Genomic DNA, 26,816 nt, shown 5'->3' on the forward strand with positions numbered 1-26,816 from the left:
CTCTTTTTCAGTGGTCTGTGCTTCCTAGAATCAGGCTAGCTGTGTCTCATAGCCCCAAGGCTGGCCGTAGAAGTAGCTTTGGTCCTTCTCTGCGTAGAATCTGTCTGCGGCCCTCATTTAGAGCCTAAGCAGTGAGCAGTGCTTTCTGGGAAGTGATGGGAGCAATAAAAGGAGGTCTTGTTCCACAATTAGAAAAATTTCTCTTGACTGGTATGTGTCTCTGAAAGTCTCCATTGCAAACCCATTCTTTTGGTTCCTGGGCAGGGGTAGCCACAGTGCCCAAACACAACAGAAAGTCCCCCCTCCACCCTGGTAGGAGGAAACCGAGGCCACCTGACCTGAGTTAGGGTGGGTCAAAATGCTGTGAGGAATTAGGGAAGGAGGCAGTGGAGGCAGGGACCACAATAAAGAACAATGAGGACACAACTCACAGTTTGCCACTGAGCATTTTGCTCCTTCCCGCACAGTTTGTCTGGATGGGGGAAACTCAGGATTCTGGATGGTGCCTTCAGAGTCAGGGTCCTGGTGGGAGTGGGGTGTAGAGAGAAGAGATCTCTGAGGTGTTGCTCATCTCTCCATCATGACACAGAGAAAGATGTCCAAACCCTAAATGCCAAAGGAGGTTTGAGAAGGAAAGTATTACAGGATGAGGGTTCTGAATGAGGAAAGGCATGAACCAGGACTTGGGGTGGGGGAGGAGGAGAGGAGTGGGCAGCTTCTTCTGAGGTGAGAGCCCAGGTGGATGCACACCAGCCGCAAGCCTGCATCAGGCCCCTCCGGGACAGACATTTTTCTCAATGCTATCCCATCCCCCGAACCCTGGCCCCCAGCCTGCAGCCCTGCAGCCTGTTCTAGGAATGGACAGACTCCCACCTTGGGTCTCCATTTCCCTCTGCATAAGGGATGGGCATCTGAATGGTTTCAGATGCCTGGTCAGGGAGACAAAGGTCTTTGTCTGTCTGTCTGTGTACCCCTCCTATGGGAGAGGGGAATGGCTTCGGCCCTCACCTGTCTTCTCTGAAGGGGAGTGGTAGAGAGCAGAGCTCAGAGCCCTAGCTACAGAGCAATACCAGACCCTGGGGAGAAAAGGCACTTCCGGAACTGAGACAGGCCTTCAGGCCTCAACTTGAATGTGGAGATGGTTCCCAGATGAGAGCCTCACTGTCCTCTAAACGAACCCACACCTCCCTGACCTCCAGGCTGCAAGCCCAGGTGACAGCCTGCTCTGCCCCTTTCTGGGGAGCTAGTGGGTCCCTGGACTTCTCGGAAGAATTCGCCGCAAATTGCTAGAGGTCAAACTGGTGTTATGCTACCGTATGAGGAACGGAAAGGTGTTTTCTAAGGAATTCTTTGGGTTTTCAGCCTCAGACTATTCAAAACTGTGACTTCTGTTGGACATTTGTAACTAAAAGCCAGTGAGTCTGCCAGAGGATGACAAAATTCAACAACTCTTCCTCCTGTCACTCTTTCAGACCCTAGGGAGCCTCCCCAGACAGCTCCTGTTCCCTCGTCTCCACCTCCCCACCGGGTACTCTTCGCTCTGGCACAGCCCCTCCCCCGCTGCACTGTTGGTGGCTCAGGGGCATTGGGGCCCTAGAGCTGCCCCCGAGGACTTGGGCTTCAAAGCAGTCCAGCCAGTTCTGCTCTGTTCAAGGCATAATTGACTGAGAGAAAGGATGAAAACGTAGGACCTAGATGTGAATATGTCAGTTCTAGAAAACAAACCCTCTATTTAAAAACCGCACACCAAAGTAACTAATATATGCATAGTACATTTAAGAGAGAACTCAATTTATTAACCTCCAGGGGAAAGTCACAGATTCTTTGAAAACTTGCTGAAAACTATCGGGTCACTTTGCACATGATTACAAGGAGATTGGGGATCCTGCAGCTCATCCATCACCCCCTGGTTAAGAACCCTTGGTCTACAGCATTATTTAAGAAAACCCAAGACACAATTCTCATTAATTTCTGCTTATGTTCTATGGCTTATATTCCTCTGTTATTATTCTCCCTGCAGTATATAATTCCTTCATAGCTCCCTGATTTTTAAAAGACTTTTTACTATTATAAACCTTTTATCTCAAACTTAATAAAAAGTGCAGATATTTCCATAAAGAACTCCCATGTGCCCCACCACCTAGTGTCAACATACATCGACTCACGAGTTCTATTGAAACATATCCCAGATATCGAGTCGTTTCATTGGGGGATACTGCAGTTTCCCCTCATGTTTCCCCTGCTGCCCTGATGTCTAAAGCCTGGCTCTAGCTTGTTGTGTAGCTTTACTCTTGCTGCAGCCTCATGCAGGGAACCGTGACCTCCCAGCCTTAGCCAAGGGTGGGCCCCGGCTCCTGGGGCAAGCCCCAGGCCTCCCTCCAGCTCTTTCAAAAGCTTTTCTGCTCTTCATCTACCCGCTTGGTACTCTTATCTTCTCTCTCACTTTTCTCTTTTCTTCTCTCTCTTCTCCTCTCTTTTGTGTGTGGTGCTAATCTACAAAGAATATATTTACTGAGCTGTTTCAGTTAACAGCTCCATTTCCTTCTGGGTTTTTATATAAAAATCTGACTTTTTTCCCCTTCCGAGCTGGATCTCACCTACTCCTGTACACAGAGCACCAGTACAGTGAGACAAAGATGTCCCAGAGCTTCCCTAACCAATAAGAGTGACCCCAAGTCCTCCCCCTTCCAAGTTCTGCTGCCACCAGGCCAGGCAAATCTGCAGCTGCTCTTGGCACCAGGTCTGCAGGGCCAATGTTTGACTCACGCCTGGGTCGAACCCAAATGAACACTCCCCATTGAATAAGAGACATCTGGACAGTGAGCTCAGGGGTGCCGCCCTATCCAAGGTGACAGCATCAGACTTGGTTGTGAATGCCATTTGTCTATCTCCCCAAAAGGAATCTGCCCCAAATAAAAATTATTAGCTACCATTGATGCCCCATCTGAGATACAGACTTCACCCCTGGCAGTCAGATACTCGGTCGGTGTTGATTCACTGCCTGCCAGAATGAATGAGTTAAGGAAGGAAGGAAAGAACAAACTGCAGACAACCGAAGGCATGTTCTGAAGAGGTAGGTCTTCTGGAACAAGAGCATAGCCAACAGTCCCTTTCCCATCAGATGAGTATTTGCAAATACAAGTTTTTTATAGCTTCTCTCTACTGCCCCTCCCTCTATTTCTCTAAGCTGTCTGCCCTCCGGTTACTTGCCCTCCTCCCCCACATCAGTCTCTGGTCTTCAACACCCCCAGATGCCCTGAGGCCTGGCTAGGAAGGGCCTTGGAAGGCTGGACAGCCAGCACCAGCGACATGGTCCCCTCCTTGTCACCCCAACTTCTCTTAGCGCATGCTAGCCTAAATATTCATCTCTTCAGAAAACCTTGAGCATCTCCACTTCTCTTGCACCCTCTGCAGAGGTCTAACCAGGATTTGCCCAGCTCAAGAGGAGAGTGGAGACCAGTGCATCAGAGTGAAGAAGGCCTGGGCTTTGACGTTAGACTGGGTTGCAAATCCCAGGGCTCTTAAACACCTTCTGTGTTACTTTGGAAAAGTTACTTAGTGTACGGCCATGCTACCCTGAACAAGCCCGATTCCATCTGATCTCGGAAGCTAAGCAGGGTCGGGCCTGGTTAGTACTTGGATGGGAGACCACCTAGGAAGACCAGGTACTGTAGGTGTAAAAAATAAAGAAAAGTTACTTAGCCTCTCTGAGCCTCAGTTTCCTGGGGATATTAATATAAACACAGCTCCTAACAGTGAGGAGTAAATAAGATACAGCCACACACAGCTACATCCCACCCCAAGAATTCTCTTGAGTTGTAAATTCCTTTATAGTACAGACACTACAATGAATATTTCAGGCCCTGAATCCCTCCTCGGCTGCCCTCTCAGTTCTATTCCATTGACAATTCACATCTCGGCTGAAGTAAGCTTGAATTTTACACCAGACAACTTCAAGTCATTTTCTTTTAAGTCCAGTCAGCCGGTGACACTCCCAGAGAATTCCTGTCATGTTGAGGTGTACACACCTCTCTCACTGCTCACAGTCTTTTCCAGGGACCCCAATTAGCTAATGTTCCTATGCCCCTTCTTCTCTCTTTGCCCTTTCTTATTCCCAAGAGCATTCTCAGCGCCACTGTGGATGCTGTTGTCTGCAGCCATCCTCCTCCTGGTTCATGTAGCCTCAGGCTGCATATTAATTTGATCTTCATATTTTATAAATGTTATCTATTCTTTGAATAGCTAACATATATTTCAAAATTCGAAAAATATGATAAAGTGTGCAATGAAAACTCTTTCTTCCCAGTCCTGTATCCAACTGCCTATTCCAGCTAGTGTTATGCATTGTTCTTGTTTATCCTGGTCTTTAGCGTGTAGATGTGGGGCACATTAGTGTAAGGCACTTAGCTATCATCCTTTTTCAACAGGAGACCCAGCACCAGGCAGTGACGTGCCCAGGCTCCCACAGCTGGCCCATGGGAGTCCCCAGAGAGACATCCAGGCCCAGGGATGCTCAAGACCCCACTGAATGAGTAGAGAAAACAGGCCCTTCCAGCCCCACTCTTATCAGTTAGGCTCTTCTCTTTGAGTCGTGAGAGTACCTTTCATTTATGGTGTGCTTGCTCTGGGCTAGACACTGTGTTAAGAGCTCTTTAATTATAATCTCATCTAATTCTCTGAGGTAGGTGTTATTCTTATTTTACAGATGATGAAACAGGCTCAGAGAGGTTAGACCCTTGCCAGGATAATCCAGAGCCAGGGTTCAAATCCAAGTCTGTCTCTTCATCACAGCTGTGCTTTCCATCTCTGTATCCTGTCTCCCTCATGAATTCTCTGCCCAGTTGCTTCCCTCTAACCTTTCTCTCATGTCTCCCATCTCCCTTCCCTTTTCCTCACATTTTTTCTCCATAATTCCAATTTTACCTTTAAGAAATGGAATCATCTTTATTGACTTAGGTACCAGTCCTTTTCTTCCCTTCTCTCCTTGATTATCTGGGCCAGAACTGAACTTCTTAAAGGTGAATGAGGGACAAGTTATGAAATGTGTTGCTAATGAGTCCCTAATTCTCCCTGCCTAGTAGCAATTGCTGGTGGTAGGGACAGAAGGGAGAGCATAGAAGGAGAGAGAAACAACCGAAGACCTACTTAGCTTTTATTATTAACAAGGAGAGGAAATTAAATTGAAGCAAATGTAATATTTATTAACATTTTATGCAGCTACATGAAGTTCAAAAACCTTTTGAGCTGTGTCAGCTCTGTTTTCCCCAGTACACTGAACTCTGGAGAAAACTATAATCAAGTTCCTCAGTCAGTGCAAATTGCTTCTCCATCACTCAAAATCGAGGGACAATTTTAACCATTTCTGAAGGACCTGCACTCCTCCAAGTGAGGTACGGAGGTTCCTCTTGTCTCCAGAGTCTCCACGTGAACCATCGTTGCCATTATTCCTCTCTCCCTACCTTCTCCTGGGGCCCAGCTCAGGGGGCCTTGGGCATTAGGGTGGCAGGAAATCCAGTGGAGCCAGGAGCTGTCAACCTTGTCTCCCTTCTACTCTTCCTCTCGGGGTCCAAAGAAGGGCCTTAGAAGTAAGGTGACTGTGGTTCACTTTCATTCTGCACAACGGGCAGGGCATGGGCTCCATGAGCAGCCCCCGGGAACTAACTGGGCTGATACAATACACTTGCCTCACTGCACTCCAGTCCTGCTCAGGGCCCTGGATCCCACTGTTAGGACTTTTTCTTTGGGTTAGACTTAGTTCTGCTTTTTCAATGAAAACTACATTGGGATAGGAGGTATATGTGTTCCCTAACCTGCTCAACCAATATTTATAGTACATATACCAAGTGCTAGCACTGTGCAAAGGATTAGAGGTGGAGTGATGGAGACAGTGCACAAGTGACCACCTTCCAGACATGATACCAGGTATGTTATGGGTGTCATCTCTAATCCTGGAAATAATTCTGCAAGGTGCAGAATTACTTTACGGATGAACAATCAGAGACTTGAAGAAGGTAAGTAGCTTGCCCAAAATCACATTGCAAGAAAGTAATGGAGCCCAGATTCAAAATCAGCTGCATTCATTCTCCTTATGAGGTTCCCTGACAAGCAAAAGATCACATGGGGTGCAGGGGCCCAAGGAAAGCCCTGAGGAGGGAAGCAAGTAGCCCACACTGGGTGGGAGAGGACACTTGGGATGAATACTGGAGGGTGAGCAGGGGCTAAAGAGACCCCAAGGGAGGGGGACATAAAGGACCGAAGGACCCCGGATGTTCTGAAGAACCACAAGATGTCTTAGGTAGATGGAGGAATATGCTGGGGAAGACACAGAGCCTTATTTAAAACATAATCCACTTAGTGAACACCCAGACACTGCCATCATCTCAATTAACCTCCCCAACAACCCTGGATCCTGTTTTACAGATGAGCTTAAGTAGTGTGCTGAAAATCACATGGTATGGCAGAGCTGGGGTTTGAACCCGGCTCCCCTGATGGAAGATTCCATGCTTGTAATCATTGTATTTTATTGGAAAAGGTTACCTATTCATGGCACAAGCATAACACCTCTTTGCTCAGAAGCCTCTTCACTATTTTCAAGCCTCAAAGAAAGACACAGTCTAACCACAGGACAGAATAGTGAAGATATGACTGTCCTAGAAATACTTAGACCTCTCTGACTGTTTCCTCCTTGCAAAGTGAGCAGGTATACTGGGTCTCAAAGATTCGGCCCAGCTCCAACTTGCCTGGAGTTCTCTGTTAAGTGATGAGGAGGGGCAGTGGACGGGAGAGAAGACACCATGAATGTCCTTAGCCTAGTTCTTGAGATGAGAGTCACCTGAATTAGCAGTGTTTTACACACCACTTTATTCTCTTTTCGATTCTGGGCAGAAGACACTTATTGAGTGACCTGAAAAGGCCTTTGGTCTCAAGCAGGCAACCCCTTTAATCAAGAACTATTTGAGAGCATTTGTGCCTTCAGCACTGAACTCAATGCCTGGCATATAGTAGGTGCCCAATAATGTTTGCCGAATGAATAAGATACACAGAGTAGGGGGAATGAATGCTTCCCGTGGGTCCTTTCTTAAGCACATCAGGCCTGGCACACTCTCAGCAAAACTCCTCTGCCTCATTTTGTGTTAATTCTGACCAGGGATCAGAAGTCGGATGGTTCTGGTCTTCTTAGTATCCCAAGCTTTCTTGGATGACAGGCGTTTGGGACACGGTCCCATTAGGGCCCTCAAAGATGGCTATGGACACAGATTCTTATGTTATTCTGGGTTTCTGGCCATTCAAATTTTGCCTGTCTGCTCCAGGGAGTGCTAGCTCAAACTGAGCACCTCTCTTCTGATCTACTGCCCACAGAACCGGGACCCCTCCACTGGACCCATGTTCTCCCTTGTTCTGCGCTCTCTGTATGTGGCTTCCTCCCTAGCTGAAGGCCCTGAGGACAAGAAGTGAATTGTCTCCTTTTCCGGTCACTCTCCTGGCACTGGGCTGAGTCAAAGAGGGTACTGGGAACACAGTAGAAGACTAAGGATTTAAATGGAACGTGCCGATCGTCAATGGATGCTGAAACTAGTGAGTAAAAGGTAGATGAGAAACAATATTTACATAGTCTCAAAGCATCCCCTGAATCCCCACAAGATACTTATAAATTACAAAGGGAAAGTTAGTAATTTTACAGTGGAGAAACTGGCAGACATCACCTTAATCAGGTGATCAAAGTTAACATCACGTGAAATGAAAGACATAGCTATCATGGGCCTCCTGGTAAGATTTACTGAGGACATAGCATCGCTTATTATTGCCAAAAAAGCATAGCCTGAATTTAATCAGAAGAAAACAGACAAACCTAAATTAGGGATTATTTTACAAAATAAACAGTTTGTACTCACCTAAAGATACATGACAACTAAATGCAACTTATAATCATAGATTGGAACCTGGGATAGAACTTATTTTTCTTTTGTTAAAAAGGATATTTGAAGAAAGGAAACTTAAAAAGGAAAGTTAAAAAGAAAACCTGGCAACATTTAAATAAGGTCTGTAGATTAGGTAAGGAAACCATATCGATGTTAAGTTTCTGATTTTGGTCATTGTGCTGTAAGAGAATATGTAAGAGAACATCCTTGTTTTTAGGAAATATATTTGAAGTATTAGGAGAAAGGAGAGTATTATGTCTGCAATTTACTCTCAAATATTTCAGAGAAGTGTTTATATAAGTGTGAGAATACGTGAATGATGAAGCAAATGAATTACAAGGTGAACTCTTGAGGAATATGGGTAAAGAGTATATAGAAATTCTTTATATTATTTCCAAACTTTTCTGTAAGTCTGACTTCAAAATAAAATGTTTGAAAAAAAAGTGTGGCCAGTTTGAGCATTAGCTGGGTCAGCGTGGGGAGAGCTGTCAGTTACTTAGACCACGCATTGCAGGACAGGGCATCCCTCCCCCATCTCCTTCCATGGAAACGTGCTGGGAGCCTAAAAAGAGACCCCACCCCACAACACAGACATGAGAACTGGGTGTCATGGGCAGCATGAAGAGGCCATGGTCATTTCTGCCTGCAGCCAGTTAAGGAAACGTTGCTCTGCCTTGGCCGCTGGGGTGCCTGTCTCCACTCCCACAACTGGAGCAGCCTGACTAGCAAAAGAAAATGACATCCTCCTCAGTTCTGAAGAGAGAAGGGAAAGATCTGAAAATACTGGAGGTGGAGAGTGGACTTGGATGGGGACAGGAAGAAGGAAGGGTGGTGAGTGACACACAGGACTCCTCATGGAGGCAAGCAGACCACAGCTCTTGGCTCTGTCTGCTCCTGGAGAGACAGGGCTGTTGAGGCAGAGGCAGTCAGGACCCTGCACAGGGGACGAGGTGATGGCTCTGACAGAGTTTCAGCTCCTGTGAAGGCAGCCCAGGCTGGGGGAAGAAAGAGGTAAACGACACTCTGAAACTGGGGTAAAGGTGCGGTGAGGTGCCCTGCTGGAGGCCGAGGGAATTGGGAGCACTGCCTGAGGCGGCGACATGGAACGGTAGGCAGCAAGTGTTGGGGGCTGGCCGGCAGAGCTTTGCCTGGTTGTCATGGAATCCCCAGCTCTCCATGCTGCAGAGGGGGGGCTCACTGCCCTTTGCCAGGCTTCAGATTAATTATAAAAGCACCTGATGTGTATAAAGTGCTTTGCAGTTGTTTACCCAGCAGGTGCCTGAGCCATCTTTCATTGGCCCCCTATGTTGACTGTGAGCCAGGCAAGTCAAGTGTGCCTACATGCACTATCTACATTTTCCAGACAGAGGTACTGAGTTTGCACTTGTGAAGGGACTTGAACAATGTCACACAGCTATGATGCCAGAGCAAGCACTTGACCTAAGTCTCTGATGGAGAACTAGGTAAACTGCAACTGTTGCTGAGTAGTGGAATCAATGCGGGTCTCTCTCTACTGGGTCCTGCTGCCCCTCCCAAGTCTATACATCAGCCGAGTACTAATTCAGGCTTGTCCTAGTACTAGCTCACTCCCTGGGGCTCCCTGTCTCCTCCATGCCTTTGACACATTGTTGTCGGAAGAAGGCTTCCTTCCTTGCCTTTGCCCAGCTCAATTGTCCCATCTTCTGGGAAAATTCTGATTGAAGTCCCCCTCCCAGGGCTGCTATTCAGGCCTCTGTGGCCACACTGACCTCCAGGAACTCTAAATGTGACTCGACATCGTTCCTGTGGGCTTCTAGGGTCAGGAACTACGGCAGTGGACTTTGCCCAGTAAGTAGTGAACAGTCAAAAATGCTTCAGATTTTACTGAACTTTTTGGATTACAGATTCCTTTGAGAATCTGATGAAAGCTCTGAGTCCTCCGGTCCAAGTGAGGAGTGAGGTGAGACAAGCGATGAGACGGGGCTACATGCAGGGCAGCTCTCTATCCAGACTGATGCTTTGGGAAGGGATTTCACATCATGGGGAAGGAAGTTTTCTGATAGACCCTCATTCCAACGCCTCCGCCTGGAGAGGACAGTAGAGGCCGCTGGGGCTCCTGGCCTCATTTCTCTGCTTGAAGGTTCTTCTGAAACTCAGCTGGGAAATTTTGGGGATGCACCCATAGCCAGGCCCCCCTTTCTGCTGTGGGTACACATGCTATTCCTCCCACCTGGTAAGAAGCAAGCGAAGAGACATGGAGAAGTTCTTTTGAGGTCACTGTTCTCAAGTCTTTTCTCAGATTCATTGCTACTCAACTATTTTTTTTCCCCAGTACAGTAAATTTCCTTCTATTATTCTCCAAGTTGATATAGTAAGCTGTGTCATTTTGAGAAGAAATACATAATGATATGTTAGAGGAATCATGGATCTCTTTCATGCTTAGAAAAAATTTATTACAATGTAAGGAAGTCTGAATAGCATGAATTTATTATAATGATTTAGCACTTCTGCACTTGAGTTAAGAATGCCCCTCCATAAATAACTGTCCCTGGAAAACAGAGCAAATTTACACAGTTTACCATTTCCCAATGTTATATAAATCCAACAAGCTTAAATCACCTCCAGCTAGGGGCAGAACACCGAAACCCGGGACTGTGAAGTTCATCCTACCTCAACTGGCAGTGACAAGTAGGAGAGCCAGCCTCCCCTTCTGCCAGCTCCCTCACCTCAGCACTAGACCAGCCCGCCTCAGAACTCAAAGGGGCTGAAATATGGGGAAGAAAAGGATGAGCGAGGGAAAATCAGTTTATACCTACAGAACAGGTGAAGCACAGCAGGCCTTGGGCATCCTGGCTGAAGTCGGGCCATAGTCTGTGTGGTGGTGCCAACAAGGTACCAGCCGAGGCCGCCCAGCTGTGGACTGTGGAGCAGGGAAAGGCCAGTGCTGATGCCCTGTCCAGATCTCAAACAGGGCCTGGCTTAGCCAACCACCTCTGGGACTTTCTCACAAACTCCAATACTGCTCTCTCCTCCTGGACCTTCTGGTTCCTCCACGTTCCAAGAAGCCCTGGCTCTGGCTCCCCTGGATACCCCACCTAGCCCTACTTTCAAGGATATTTTAGCCTTGTCATTCTTGCTTTCCTTTGGGCTAGTTTGCAGCATTCTAGGCACCAAACTTTTAAAGTAGGAATTATCACCTCCATTTCTACAAATAATTTTATAAATTATTATATCTGAGGCTTCGAGAGTATAAGTAACTTGCCTAAATGTAGACAGCTCACAAGTGGTAAGGCCGGGTTGATTCCAAGGTCAGTATATGTTAAATCTGGACGCATGACATTCCAATAGGGAAGACAATCAGCACACACACACACACACACACACACACACACACACACACACCACACACACAGAGCACAGTTTGAGGTGGGCTATAACAGAGGCTCTACAGAGTATTGTTGGAGCCAAGAAAAGAGAGTCTGTAGTGATGTCCGGGAAGATCAGGAAAACAAAGAATCAGATTAATCTAAAAAAGAAACATGGAAAAGTCGCACAGGCAGGAAAGAGCAGCGCGTCTTTGGAAGACAGCCAGTCACCGTGAGCTGCGAGGGGAGCGGAGCGAAGGGAGAGCTGGTAACGTGCTGAATCCGAGTAGCTGCAACAATAGCGAAAGGGAGGATTTTCGAGGAGAGTGAGAAGTGTCCATGAATCCTCATACTCTGCTGGTGGGAATGTAAAATGGTAAAGCTGCTTTGGAAAACAGTCTAGCAGTTCCTCAAAAAGTTAAACATAGAGATACCACTTGACCACCCCTAGGTAAATACTAAGAGAAGTGAAAACATTTTCATGACCACCCGGTTTTCCTCTAAGGGAAAGTCTGGTAAAGTGCTGAAGCTTATCCTCGGCTTCAAGAAGCCAATCAGACGAGACTGTCTCCGTAAAGGTACTGACCTAGGTCATTCCTATTGGACTCCCAAACCAAGCCACTGATTTTACTAATGTACCTACCACTGGCCTCCAGCCAACTGAAGGTAGGCCTCGCCCTCGTTTTGGCCACTGTCCTTTTGGAAGAGGCCTTAAGCAGGGTTATGACAACCTTTATTACCTGAAGACAGTCACGTCCATTATGCTACCTGGCCTGGAGAGTGTGTCTTTTTCTTAGGAGTAGTGCTTTAGATAGTTCTTCCCATGGCCTCCATGTCCATGGACAGAAAGAAGTCCAGATGGTGGCAATCACTCCTTGAGAGTTATGGACTTACAAAGGCCCCAAGGAGTGGACATGTTGCATTTTTGCTCACCTTGGCCCAAGTGGTGGTGGAATGTCCAGTCCTAGTCTCAACTTAAAAGCGTTCATCTTGGAATACCAGTCCATGGTAGTGAAGTGCTGTAGTGGGGAGGGTACCAGCTTGGCAGCCAGACCTGTCACTGACAGGATGTGGGGGCTCAGAAAGTCACTTTTCTCTGAACTTTCTTCATCTGTAAAGTTAAAGTGATGACTTATATGGGCTCTAAGGTCCAATCCTGCCATAGAATTCTGTGACTCTGGAAGTTGATGGGATCATGGCGGGGGTGGGGTGGGGGTAGACAAGGCCTTGGGCATTTTCTGGGTGCCTACTCAATGCTGAGTGTGTGTGTGGGGGATGGAGGTGGTCAAGGAGGGGAAATAGCTGTGAAGCTGAAGCCTGAGAGGTTAGAAGGTCCCACTTCTAAATGGAACAATGGAACCCTAGGTGCTTGAGAACGACACGCCTTGAACATCAACTTTGAGAAACCATTTAACTGGTAATTAATTTATGAAACTGTTCTCTAGCTGTCAGGTCATTCTTCCTCTGAGGACTAGGGTGTCACCCTTACCCCACTGATCTCCAGCTTTGTTCCTAAACTCAAGGATAACCATTTGACAATTGAGGCAAACTTTACTTATCTCATTTCCAGTTTGGGAGATGGCTGGGTGATGATTCTATTCTTGCCACCTCCACCTCTGAGGAGCAGTTGCAGTCTCCTTGTTCAGGTGAACGTGCCAGACTGGCTTGGGGAGCAGGGGGCAGGATAGGGTGTCTGGCATCTTAGCTGAATCCACAGGTATGATCTTAGAATGTCAGACACTCAAGCCCTCGCCTACATTCTCCAGCACCTAAAGCCAACTGGGCAGGGCCATCTTTCCTGACTCAAAGTACTGAGATATTTCATCCTTGCTGAGAAGTTTTGGGGATAGGCCCATGAAAGGGACTCAGGAGTGTGCATAGATTGAATCTTTCATTCCAGCAACCGCACAACCTAGAAGAAGCTTGGTGTCCAGAGGCTGGATGGGAGCGAGCTTGAGTTAGCCAGGAAAACCTATTAGGATGTGGCAAACCATTTCTTTTCTTTCAGTTGACCACATGCTTTTGTTTTACCAAGCACTAAAGAAAATAACATTTTGATAATCTGGGGCTCTGCTCTTGCTTTCAAGCTGTGCCTCACTGATCTGATGAGGATGTTCAAAGGACAATTCAGTATCAAAACCACATTGGGAAAATAGTCATGGAGATAATTTATTAACTTAAAATCTCACACATATTATAAACAATTGCCCACATTAAAGATAATGTACACTGAGGTGGGGACAAGGCGTAAGCTTGGAGAAGTCTGCCATAGCCTCCATCTCCCTAAAGACTGCAGACTTCATCTAGCTCTGCTCCTTTAAGCCTGTCCCCTCCCCAGAGTCCCTGACTAGCAAAGCTCTCATATGAACTATAGTGCTGGAAGCAGAGCCAAGTAAAAAAGAGTGGCTCCGAAGGAAGAGTCCCTCCCTTCTCATGATTTGGTGTATTCTAGATCTAAAGTTCCCATCATAGGGGTCCGGTTTGGAGAAACACAAGTGTACCTCCTGGAAGGGTGACTACTGGCAAAAGTTTCTCCTTGATTAGCCTTAGTTTTATAAATCAAGCACTTTGGGCCCTATTTAGGGAGCTTCAGTGGATATACTTTGTCCTTTTTCATTTTGCAAACATTGATTGGTTTTTATCCCACAGAATGGTGGGTAGCAGGGTGGGCAACATTGTAGCACTACCTGCAGCACCCCCAAAGTGTCCAGCCTTGCTTTGGAGAAATGGCTGGAGGCTGGGCAAGCAAATCCCAACCAGTCACTGTTGGGAGCACTTCCCAGGGAGGAGAGACAGATTCCTTTGTGCCAGACCCTGTCTCTTGGTAGGTTAGTCTGCAATGAGGTTCAGCCTCCAGGCTCTATAACCACCCTTTCACATACACACATATGTATATGTGATGTGTGTGTATCGCAGCAGGACACAGATTAAAATGTTAACATATAATGTTCAATTCATAAAGAAGACATTAGATTAGACACAAATTCACATCCTATTGACACTCAGGAAATGCCTACAGGATAGAGAAAGACAAATGGTGAGGGAATGTGGCATATGAAAAATATGTTGATTGACGCTCTGCTGAAAATCCATCTTTGCTCTTCCAAATTGCTCATTCATGGGAGGTAAAGCAGCAATTAAATTTCATTCGGTGGCATGTGACCCTCCAAAAGCCTTTGGTTTCGATTCTGTTTATGATTTTTCTAAAGGTAAACAAACTTCTTAAAGAAATCATAATTCTTTTCTTGGTCCTCCTGGCCTCCTTACTCTGAAGGGCAGTAAAGGACATTGGTGTGGGCGAGTGTGGTTATGGATGATCTCAGGGTTTGGGTGCGTTTAGGTGGTCATGACACATGGAGCAAGGAAAATATAGTTCTGGGAACCTAACTTTAACTGAGAAAATGGCCATCCATTTTTGCCACAGCAAAGAAAACTTCATTTTCCAAAGCTTTCTGAAATGAGATGAAACTGATTTTGTTAATCTCATGCGGGTGAACTTTAAAAGGATATTGTAACCCACAATGATTTCTCAACTTTTCAAGTGAATGACTACAACTAGTTAGTCTTGATCTTTTCCTTACCGCAGATGAAGAAAATGGTATTGGTAGTCTCCATTCTTCTCTCCCTCAAAGAGCAAAAAGACACAAGCGAAGGAAGGTTGAGTGGAGGTGACAGGGCCTCAGCTTGAACAGACAATGAGATTTAGATCTATCCAGACAAGGAAGCTGCTCAGCAAGGCTTCTGTAGGCTGAAATAATCTAGTTTTGATAAAGAATTCAGGGAGGCCATGTAGGTTCACTAAGGCAGGCTGCCCTGAGTGGTATGACCTTGGCTACCAACACTGATTGACAAAGATTCTTGGTCCCAGTTCAAGCTTAGGGTTGGTGAAAGGGAGAGAATAAAAGCAACACCTTCTAGATCAAATAAAGTCACCAAGTAATACATATCTGAGGACTCATCTTCCCCTTGCTGCCAATGACTGGAAAGTTTTAAACTCACTCGTTCTACAAGGTTCATCATATTCCCCATCAGCCTGAGAGGCCACTTCTGCCCACTGTGAGCTGAAGGGCCCATCTCAAGAGCTCTGTTGAACAGGAGAACAGAGAGAGAAAGAGGTCTCAAGTGTACTTCTTCTACAGGCTTTCTCTGGGTCAAAGTGAGGCCCCGTGGGAAATGGGGGGAGACTCTGCTTGGGGTGGTGGAGCATAATCTGGCAAGTAGATATGGTTCTTTGGGGCCATGGGACCGTAGCCTTGGGAAGAGCATATGCAGGGCTTGGTCAATCGAGCGAAAGCCTATCAGTCTGCAGCAGCTGACGCTACTCTCCCTCTTTCGGCATCTTCCCAAGATATAACCATGGGAAGTTCACAGAGTGAATAAAATAGGCACTTAGGTCAACAAAAAATACTGAGATTATTCTAATTTATCCTGGGAAATTGGCAGATGGCAGGAGATGCGTTTCAGGATTCTGCCTCCACAAAGGCAGTCATTTTCTTGGGGCATTCCATGCTGGTTTCTAAGCATTGGGTGGGTCCCTCTCTCTAGCCCACTGAGCTCTTTTGGTTATGGGATGAGCAGCTGCCAGGCTTATAACTACTGAGCCTGATTCACACTTGGTCCTCTGTGTTGCTTGCGATATTAGGGGCACTAACTCCAACTGTGGAATTAAATGACAACACTTAGAGGTAGGTGGTGAGAGAACAGAGTTAAGAGGTAAAAAGGTCTATCTTTCTGAAATTGTCTATGTTATAAGGGGTTAGTTTTAAATTAGAGGGATCTTTCAGTCGATAGGTTTTTCTTGTGTACAGAAGAGCCAACATTTTCAAGAAAAATACTGAAAAGGAAACATTCTTGAAATGAGGCTGAATACGCAAATGGCCTGTGCCATGCAGAAAGTATCCTATGTTGATTTTCTCTTCTCTGCTTGGCATAGAAAAGATACTGCCCTCCACCCCCATTCCCCCTTAATGTGTTATCTACTGATTGGTCTCATCAAAAACACCCTGGGTTGTTAGAATGATTTCTATATTCAATACATAACAAGATGCTAGTGAAATAGGTCCCTGTGAAAGGAGAGACACAATTACTTGCAATCAAATAATTTAAAATCCCAGATCATTATATAAAGAAACCCACAAATTTCTGATGAAAATTTTGTAGCAAGTGCTTTGATGTCAAATGAAAAAGATATCTTCCAGAATTTGATTCTCCTCCAGGTCTTCAGGGGTCTTGCCTGCCCCCATCTTGTTCCGGGTCAATTTTAGAGGGCTGAGTTGGCAAGTACTGTGATTCCAGGCCCCAGTTTCTCTGGAGGGATGGGGCTGAGGTTTGGGAGCAGACTTTGGGCTCAAAGATTGAACCAAATCCAACAGAGATGTCTCATACCTGTAACACACAACCCAGATAGAAATCAGACTAGTAGAACATTAGAATCCAAGAAGCTCATAGAGATGGGCTGCCCAGGGCAAGAATCAGATCACAGATCACATCATTTGCAAGAGGGCTTTCTAGGGGACTGTAAGCTCTCCTCTTCTGCTGACTTATAACATTTTTTTTTTTTAATTAGAAAAATTTTTTTTGAAACTTATTGGGATATTAGTTAATAACATTATATAAATTTCAGGTATATAACTTTATTATACGACATCTGTATACTTAATTGTGTGCTCTCCATCCGAAGTCACCATATCTGGCCTCTTTACCCTCTTTGTCCTACCCCTGCTCCCCTTCCATTCTGATACCCATCTTCAGTTTTGCCCCCCACTCCTCCAACTTCCACCCCTGACCCACGGATGCTGCCGTTTCCCCTTCAGAACCGGATCTCTGAAGGTGGGGCATCTTCTCCCATGAGCTCGCGGTGTGCACCCGGGGCCTGGCGCACCTGGGGTATGGTCTGTGGCTCCACCTGGGGCGCGAACCCAGGACCTTCTGCGTGGAAAGCAGACGTGCTAACCACTACTCCATGGAGCCACCCTGCTAAGTTTTTAATTGGATTGTTTTTGTTGTTGTTGAGTTGTATGAGTTCTTTATATATCTTGGATATTAGCCCCTTATCGGAGGTATTGTTTATAATATCTTCTCCCATTTGGTTGGTTGCCTTTTTGTTTTGTTGATAGTTTCTTTTGCTGTGCAGAAGCATTTTTTTTTTTTTTTTTAGGCGAGGCAACCCTTGGTTGACCTCACAGATTGCAAGGACCTTGTCAGTTTACAATCCCTTATTTTTTTTATTTTTTACGCTTACAGCACCTGGTCTTCCTACGTGGTCCTCCATCCAAGTACTAACCAGGCCAGACCCTGCTTAGCTTCTGAGATCAGATGGATTGGGCTTGTTCAGGGTAGCATGGCTGTAGACAGCAGAAGCTTTTTAATTAGATGTAGTTGTAGTCCCATTCAGGTATTTTTGCTTTTACTTCTCTTGCATTTGCGGGCTTGGATAACTATACTTTACCCTACTAGATATGAACTGAAACATCACTACTTCAGAAAGGCTTTCTTTAACCCCACTATCTAAATTAGATTGACCCAGTTATTTTTCTTCTCATAATAATCTGCTCTTTGACTTCAAAACATTTACCACAATTTGTAATTATTTATTTGTATGTGTTTGTTTGTTTAATATTTGTCTCCTTCATTATACTGGAAGCAATATAAGAGCAAGAACCACTGTATCTTTGATGTCAAGTACTCAATAAATAATGAATGAAATAACCCTGTTACAATTATTTTATTAAAAACCTTTACATTGTCCAAATAATATAAGAATGTTTCATTATAAAAATTCAAATATACAGAATTATACAAAGAAAAGTTAGACCCCTCTCAACACTCTATCCTCCACCCAAATGCAAATCCCATTATCCTTTCCAGAAACCACTGTTATTGGTTTGGTATATATGCTTCTAAACCTTTTTTGGTATAATTACACGCATGTATGTGCATATACAAATAAACATACATAGACCCACATGTATTTAAGAACTGAAATTGAGCTATGCTTATGTACTGATCTGTGATCTGCTTTTTCACTTACCAGAATGTTTTGGAGATTGTTCCACAACAGTGCATATAGATCTACCTAATTCCTGTAAACTGCGGTAGTGTTCTATTTTATAGATGTGCCATTGCTAATTTAAAAGAATCTCCATAGCTTTTATTATCTTACTCTAGCTAAATTTTGTATTTAGCATTCCCGTTTTGTTACCTTAAGGGAAAAAAAAAATCAGTGTTTGCTCTTTAGTGTTGATTTCAGGACAATTTGCTTGAAAACACTTCCTTTACAGTATGCTTTTTTTAAAAACTTCCTTTCTACTACATTCGCACAGATAATGTCAATGTAACTTGCTTCGATGAACAGAAATAAAATGGGAAGATACAGAGAAGGTTTTACGAAATATCAGATAAAATAGTTCAAATTAGGTTTGCTTCTACCATGTCATAAACTAGCCAGGTTCATAAAGATCTAGTATCTACCTTCCTTTCTGCGATATTGACTTCAGATACGTATCAAGGATCAACATGTGATAAGTACTTTTTTCTTATATTCATGTCAACTAGTCCCTGCAGTCTAAAAGCAAGGTGTGGAGAGCTCAGGCATCATTCTGGCCCAGGGACTGGAGAAATTAAGAGTTCCTACAGGTTCTCTTCTGTCTTAATGCTGTTTGTTCTACAGAGCCAGTTAAACTGAAATTCTGTTGGCTCAAAAATTTAACTACTATCTCTCTGCCAACTTTGTGGTTCTAACCTCTAGATCTACAAAGTCATTATCATTTATTGTGGTGGGACTTTAAAAAGTGGATCCAGTTGATAAAATTGTTACTCTGCTAAATCATTATCACTTGAATGAAACGATGACTAGACATTTTCAGAAAAACAGAACAATTCAATGAGCTAAATTTACATGGATACATACTTCCAACAGATGACCATCTTATTTTACCTATTTTAAATGGCGTGGCTTTTCAGACCAGTGAGAAACCGGTAATAACAAAGTGAATAACTATAGAAGAATTTGGGAATCTCCACTTCTTGAGACTGAATTGTTATTTAAGGAGAATAACATCTTAGTCATCCTTATGGTGCTAATCATAACTGTACTGTATTTCAGGTAATAGCCTCAAGTTAATATTAATTAAAAAAACCCCACATTCAAGGTAGTGGTAAGAGTTCAGTCTCTGAAGCCAGAGGCTATATTTAAATCCTGGTTCTACCAATTTCTACCTATGTGATCTTGGGCAAGGTGCTTAATTTTTCTAAGCTTTAGTTGCTTTATCTGTAAAATGGGGATTGAAAACAATGTCTTTCTGAAGAATTATGATAATATGTATAAAGTGAGCAGTACTATACCTGGCATATAATAAGTAAATGGAAGCTATTACTATTATTATTTTTAAATTGTTGTTAGAAAGCAGGATGTAGGCAGAGAAAGGGAGTTTTGATAGAAAGATCAGAAAGAATTCTGGATAAATGTGCCATTAAAGCCGCCATAAACAACTACTACAGAAATGAATGCAGATTGAAATGATTAAAGACAAATCAAAGGTAGAACCAACTGAAATGAACCTGAAAAGTCATTTGTATGGGAAATTTTTCTGCATGGACAAAAGTGCTATATAACCAAAGTCAAAAGGCAAAGATAAACTGGGAGAAATATCTGTGACGTATTACAAAAAGGGCTGCTTTTTTTTCCATATGTAAAGAGCAATTACAAGTCAAAAATAAAAAGACTAACAAAAGACTAACAGATCAGTGGAAAAATGGACAAAAGACATAATAATAGTTTGTAGAAAATAAAATGAATCAAATATAAAACTTTACTCATAGTAAGAAATGCTAATTATACTACAAGATATCATTTTTACCTTTCAGTCTGGCAAATAACTTTTGGATTACACTCTTAAAGGTGTAATAAAATAGGCACTTTAAATTACTGTAAGTGGAAATGTAGGTTGTATAACCTCTATTGAAGCAATTTAGCAATGTCTATCAAAATTTATAATGAACTTATCTGTGACCCACGACTGCAAATCCTAAGATTTATTCTATAGATATCTTCATACATGTGCAAATGACGTGTATAGGAATATTTATTGCAGCATTATTTGCAATCACAAAGGATTGGAAATAACCCAAATATCCACTCACTAGTGAACTAGTAAAATGCTTTATGGAATGAAACAGTTCTATAGTACACACATTCATATACAAAGCCGAGATTGTGTATGTATAATTATTCCTGCAAGGACACACAAGACACTGGTAGTGGTTATCTCTAAGGAAGGTACTTAGCTGGCTGGGAGGGAGACTGGGGTGTGAGAAAGCCTTACTTTTCACTAAATATCCCTATGAATTTATACTTCCTGAATAACTATCAATCATTATATGAATGATAATTATAAGAACAATGTAGTTCAGGTCTTTGTCTCTGACAAGTGAATATTTAACCTGACTGGACCTGGGATACCTTAATGGGTTCCTCCTGTAGCCTGTGTGGCCTAGCATTTTACCTAGGAAAACAATATGAAGAAATGATTTAGAGTAGTGGTCTCCAACCTTTTTGGCACCAGAGACCAGTGTTCCTCCGAGAATCGAATGCCTGATGATCTGAGGTAGTGGGAAGGTGGTGAGCAGCTGCAAATACAGATAAAGCTTTACTTGCTTGCTGACCTCTTACCTACTGCTGTGTGGCCCGGTTCCTAAGAGGCCACAGACCGGTACTGGTCCACAGCCCAGGGGTTGGGGACCCTTGAGTTAGAAGAAAGCAGAAACACTGCCTTTTATGGAGATTCCTAGGTTAGGAATAAATAAAATCAAATCTCCAAGAGTGGTGATGTGGGCTTATAATCTTTATCTGTAATTTTGAAATCTTAAAGAGTACTGAAAATTAAAAGTTTTTGCATAAACTTTTTGGTAGCAACGTATGACCTAACCCAAACTTATTTGGTCACAAAAATCTTTCCTGGGCAGATAACAGTTATTTATATTTATCGTTTATTCCATTTGATGTGAATAATCATGTATTATGCTATGCCACATATGACCTATGTACTATGTGACCTTAAAAAAATTGTGAATTGTGTAATACAATTGAATCCAAGAGTTTTGGATGAGGGACTGTGGACCTGTATCATTTTCTCTCTTGATTAGTTCTGAGTTAAGTCTTCACACAAAGGTATTATCATTAACAGAAACAGACTTCTGAAAGTTACCCAATCTTCTTCTTCAACAATACCCACCATTCAAGATTCATAAGCTATCTACTCTTGGCTTTTATTGTTGTTATTTGGGAGTTTGGGTAAAAGACTATCACTATGCAAGCAATGTGCATGATTTCAGAGATTCTGATACGGAAAGCAAATTTGGGCAAATATGATAATTTGTACAACTTAATGAAATTATTTAAGGAGAATTTCTTTTCTTTCTGTCATTGCAGCAGGAGCTATACACAGATTAAAAAAAATTACTGCCTCTCCTCCTCATGCCTGCACTTTAAGTATTAGAAAACTTAAGATATCGTAATTATTTTCTAACATCTTAATTATTTTGTGAAAGCACAATGTTAGATAATGGCCATTTAATATAAAATGTTCTCTTTTCTATGGAATTGTGACTTCCTACTAATTATGAATTAAAGCCTAATTTAGTATGGCTGGAATCCAGAACAACAAATGAAATTCATAGATCCCAACATTGGTTATACTGCGAGAAAAGCACTGTTAGACAGCTTGGAGTCAAGGAATGTTACCTGCAAGGCTCTAGCAGTAAAAGCAGTAAGCTGACTGCCAGAGCACATAATGCAGAAACTAAAACCAAGAGGAAGTGCTTGCTTCGTAAATTATACCAAGCTAAAGTGATGCTAGGTTACCCTGTTTATTAGCATGCACTTTAGAAAGTTCAGAGCACGTATGGATAAGCATTCATTCCATTTTATGCTACACATTATTGAAAACACATTCTCTAACATAAATAATTCATCAATGTGTTGTTTGAAATTTAAGGTTACAAAACTGAACAGTAGTGTTCTGTTTGTACTTTTGAAGAGAAAGACAATATGGATAGATGGACTTTATAACCTTTATATGAACCTATTAGGGAGAACAACCCAACAGAAAAGAACAATTACTGCCTGCTGAACGCGCGCGCGCGCATACACACACACACACACACACACACACACACACACACACACACACACACACACCACACACACACACACACACACACACACACACTTTATATGTGTACCACAGGCTGTCATCTTTAGGTTTAAGTAAAACCAGCTATTTAAGGCTGCTATATCAGGGACAGAATGAGCTGGAAATTAAGGTGTCCTGCTTGCTCTCAGTGCCACAGTTGAAGCTGGGAGATTAGAACTTATTGTGAGCAAGCGAAACAGGAGCTCTTTGGAAGGAAGATACCTGAAATTTTTCCAATTTAAGATAACAATTATACCTCTCCATCCTCTTGTCACAAAGAAGGTGATACTGGTTAGCAGAGGGCAAAATCATGAAACAATAGAAACCAGTATACATATAGTTAAAGGGCTCACCCACTTTGTTGATAGGTATAGATAGCTCCCAGAAGAGTCATTACCTAAGTGGTTTGTCAGTACTGTGAACTCTGAGACTTTTCCCTAATTCTGGATATGGCTGCATTGGGTTAATGTATGAACACCAATTGGCCATCGTCTATGACACTTTAAATGAAAATTAGAGATGGGAGAATGTCCAGACTTTTAGGGTGGATAAGGTCAACAATACTCGGTGGGTACTCTGAAAAAGGCAATTGCCCAACTCTATTAATGAAAAAGGGGACACCACAGGTGAAGCAGCTGTAAATGAATATGCCTCTGACCCAGACCATGATAAAAAATATGATTTGAGGGTACCTACTGTTCCTCCCATGTTACTTTGTTACTGGGGGGTGAGGGTGGGGATAAGTAGTACAGGAAACCATCTGATTTACTGTTCCAACTTCCTTTAATGGACTTTACTGATGCTAGGAAAATTAGAACTATTCTGTAGAAAGGGAGAAAGGAAATGGAGTCAACAGAGGGGAAAACAAGCATAGCCAAATAGAGTGGAAATATTTTGGCTGTTGTAAACATGTGGAAAGGAAAAAGCAGAAATCGATGGGGGAAAACGAGAGTTTTAACAGAGCATTACCAAGACTGGGAGATCCAATGTGTTTCTCCCAGTGCTCTGGCAGTGAAAAGTCCCAGACAGATCAATTATTTGCCCCAGTTTGGAAGGATTTAGAAAACTGGATGACAAGGAATAGCCTAATGAATTTGATATTGGAATACAGAGGAGTCAATAAGAAAGATTGAATCTGAGGACGATTAATGGGAAGGCCAGGATCTCCTGGCTCATTATAGTTGGCACTGAGCCAACATAGTAATTGAACCTGACATATCTTGTTTGGGTCAAAATCAAAGATAAATAGAAGGAAGAAGGTAAAAGAATAAATAAATGCGTTATGCTAAGGTGAAAATCCAATATTATTTTGGTGTCTGAAGACAGTCTCAGAGCAAGAGAATAATATTCTTTCTGAGCTCAAACTCCAGATGCAACCTGGCTTGCCAAAGCCACCTCTGCTTCTGAAAAGCAACAAAGTAGATTGGCAACCAGCAAATTTGGGTGCTTGCTCCAGTAAATGCCTTTGTCTTCCATTACTCCTAACCAGGAAGAGTCTATTTAATCATTTTTTCCTATACAAAGAAATCCATTTTAATCACAAGATCTAACTTTAACACATATTTTTCTCATCTCAAAAAAGATGTAGGAGTCATGTTTACAAAATGCCATCCATTTTATAGCAGTGATTTATACTTCAGATTAAATTTGTGTATTGATCCAATGAAGAAAAAAAGTTTTATCAGAAACACAATCACATCATAGCATTCCTCACGTAACTTATGGGAGAAATGTGTACATGCTCATTCCAACAACCAACCTTTCTAATAGGCCAATTTAGGCAATTTTATTTAGCACTCCTATGTCCCACCTACCTCTTTTTAAATGTATTCATGGAATGGTTAATACAAATAAGAGTTTTTCCTTTTTTCAACTTTCAGGCATTTCAAAATTTAGGAAAAAAACAGTCTAAAGAAAGAAAAGTGTACAAGAAATGAAAGAAAAAAGGGATTGGAGGGAAATTTACTAAATAGTAAAATATTAATGGTGATATATACAGTATACACAGCATATATAGTGGGTACTAGGATTATAGGTGATTTAAATGTTACTTTAAAAAAATATATATTACAACTGCAATTTTCCCAAGTAAGCACAAGTGCTTCAGTAATTGCTGCCAAATCACCGGTATCGGTTTCTTTAAAAATTCATTAGAAAACAGATTCTTGAACTCCTATACACAGTCCTCTAAAAAGGATTATAATTGGTATTATGAGGGGTGAAAGCTGGGTGCCCATTCATAGATAATTAATCATATTCAGCAGTTTAAACCTGACTTTGAGATCAGAGACTAAAAGCGGAGGTAAGAAAGTAAATTTGAAATACTTCATTATAAGCCACACAATATTTCATAATTTTTGTAAAGGCCACAAGAGTATAGCGCTTAGAAGTTAATGATAAATAGATTATAGTATTAAGTTATAATTCTAATTTTGTGATATCTTTGATCTTAAACCTGATATGAAAAACTTCCATATGTAAGCTTTTCATTTCACTTTAAAAAAATTCATTTTAATCATATATCCAATGTAAATACTAAATTCTGATTTATTTCCACCAAGTTTGCTATTAACCTATACATCCGGGCTTTTCCTTACAGCTTTCTCTACAACATTTTCTTCTCTCAAATAAACAGTTGAATGAAGGAAAAATTTTTAATTGTTTTGCCAGCACTGACTGGTTAAAAAAGATCTTGGCCCGAGTCTGTTTTTTATAGCCAAACACTTGAGAACATCTTGTGTTTCAATCAGGAAATTAATGATAATCTTTACTAATGAAATAGGACCAGTAGCCAATGTTAACAGGGAAGTTTTTATCCTCTTTTGTGCCTTGAGACCATATTCACCCATACGGAAAGCCATATTAACTGAAAAGAATTCTTTTTTTCCCCCCTTAAATAACAGCTTTTTGCCAACAGAGTTTTTCTGTCTTTGTTTGGAGATCTCAAATGAATCAAGTTTACTTTTCTTCAGTCTAACATGAACGTGACACAAGGATTTACCCTTTATGCAACAACAGGAGCAGAGAGAGCTCAAAGACTATGAAGTCTGCAGGGCGTGAAATTAAAATTTTCACATTGACACAAAAGACTCCACTGAAGTAATGATACAATGCTAGAATCCTAGCATGACACCTTCTGGTTTGAATAAAAGTCAATGCCATGTGACCTACAGTTTGTACATCAGTGGAAACATTGTGCTGTTCACAAAAATATTTATAACCAAAGGGAGAAAATAAAAGAATTGAGGCAAGCTATGATGAAGCATAAACTTACTGGAGGGGACAGTTCTGGGAAAGCTACTGAGCTCCAGCAGCACCTGGACAATGAGCAAAGGGGAACTGCAGTCCAAGCCGTGGGTGGCTCTTCTTCGAGTGCCTCGGCAATCTGTTGACTCCTCTCTCTCCTATTGTCCAGAGAGGTCATGGTTCCCAGTGGTTTAGGGGCCAGTTCCAATGTTAGTTCTGCTGCTAATTAGCTTGTTCCTTTGTAAATCAATGGTTTGTATTATAAGTATGATCCACCCTTGAGATGAAGCAACACCTCAGGTTTCACCGGAATCTGTTTTTTCCACCATAGTCCATTTCTCTCCAAAACCCAGAAGATAAGAGTTGGGTATGGGGTGTTATCAACTGGTCTACAGAAAAGTTTTATTTTAAGAGCAGCACATTTCTCAGTGATGAGCTGAGACTGTGAGGACAGTAGACATGGATGGAGTAAAGGGACACTGATTGAGGACTCTCCTCGGAGCTAGCTAGCACAGTATGTACTTCCAACTACCCATGCAGAAGGGCACCACTTCATTAATGGAAAGCATTTCGAAGCATCCTAATGAAACTCCATGCAGAATGTATGGTAAATAGTCCATTCTGCACCTGGTAGGGCAGGTATCCCAAGGTGAGATGCTTCCAGCTTTCACTAAGTTATACCAAGTGTCAAGTACGTGACTATAGCGACTCCTATTGGGCAGACTTCTTCAGGGAATAGAGAAGAGACAGCCTTTGACAAGAAATAAACTTTACATTCCTTCACTCAGAATAGACTGGCATGGTTTCCCAGCCCTGGCTTTCATCCTGGCTCTTAAAAGTGCTTCAGCAGGGTTACGCAGAGCCCCAGGAAGAAAAAATGCCCAAAGTACAACTCCTACCATCCTTTTATTTATTTAAGGCATAATATTAAAAAAAAAAATCCCATTGATTAAGCACACCTTTTATCTTATCTTTCTGAATTATTATTTAATATGAAAATTAATCCAGAATATTTTTAAATTGTCCAAAGGTTGAAAGAATGAATTCTTCACATATGCCAAGAAAACTGTATACACTGCTTTTATAAGAGACATGTAATTGTATACAAGGTTTGT

The 26,816-nt window shown here is 42.5% G+C and overlaps 1 protein-coding gene, 1 non-coding gene and 2 pseudogenes across 2 annotated transcripts in view; 1 reads left to right on the forward strand and 3 right to left on the reverse strand.

Moving 5' to 3' along the window:
• Window positions 1–3,558: 3,558 nt before the first annotated feature.
• LOC111741812 lies at window positions 3,559–3,677 on the forward strand (annotated as a pseudogene).
• Window positions 3,678–13,407: 9,730 nt separating this feature from the next.
• The window catches only part of KIAA1328 (KIAA1328 ortholog), a 238,183-nt gene continuing 224,774 nt past the window's right edge, over window positions 13,408–26,816 (reverse strand). The window contains exon 11 of the mRNA XM_023531545.1: window positions 13,408–16,648. Within this exon, the coding sequence (XP_023387313.1) occupies window positions 16,438–16,648 (211 nt within the window). The 3' untranslated portion in view covers window positions 13,408–16,437. The remainder of the gene's footprint in view (window positions 16,649–26,816) is intronic.
• On the reverse strand, window positions 17,160–17,233 carry TRNAG-UCC. Its single transcript has one exon. It is a non-coding gene; the product is annotated as a tRNA-Gly (tRNA).
• Window positions 17,498–17,615, reverse strand: LOC111741596 (annotated as a pseudogene).

This window comes from Pteropus vampyrus, unplaced genomic scaffold (assembly GCF_000151845.1).
Source record: "Pteropus vampyrus isolate Shadow unplaced genomic scaffold, Pvam_2.0 Scaffold3, whole genome shotgun sequence".
Taxonomy (NCBI): Eukaryota; Metazoa; Chordata; class Mammalia; order Chiroptera; family Pteropodidae; genus Pteropus; species Pteropus vampyrus.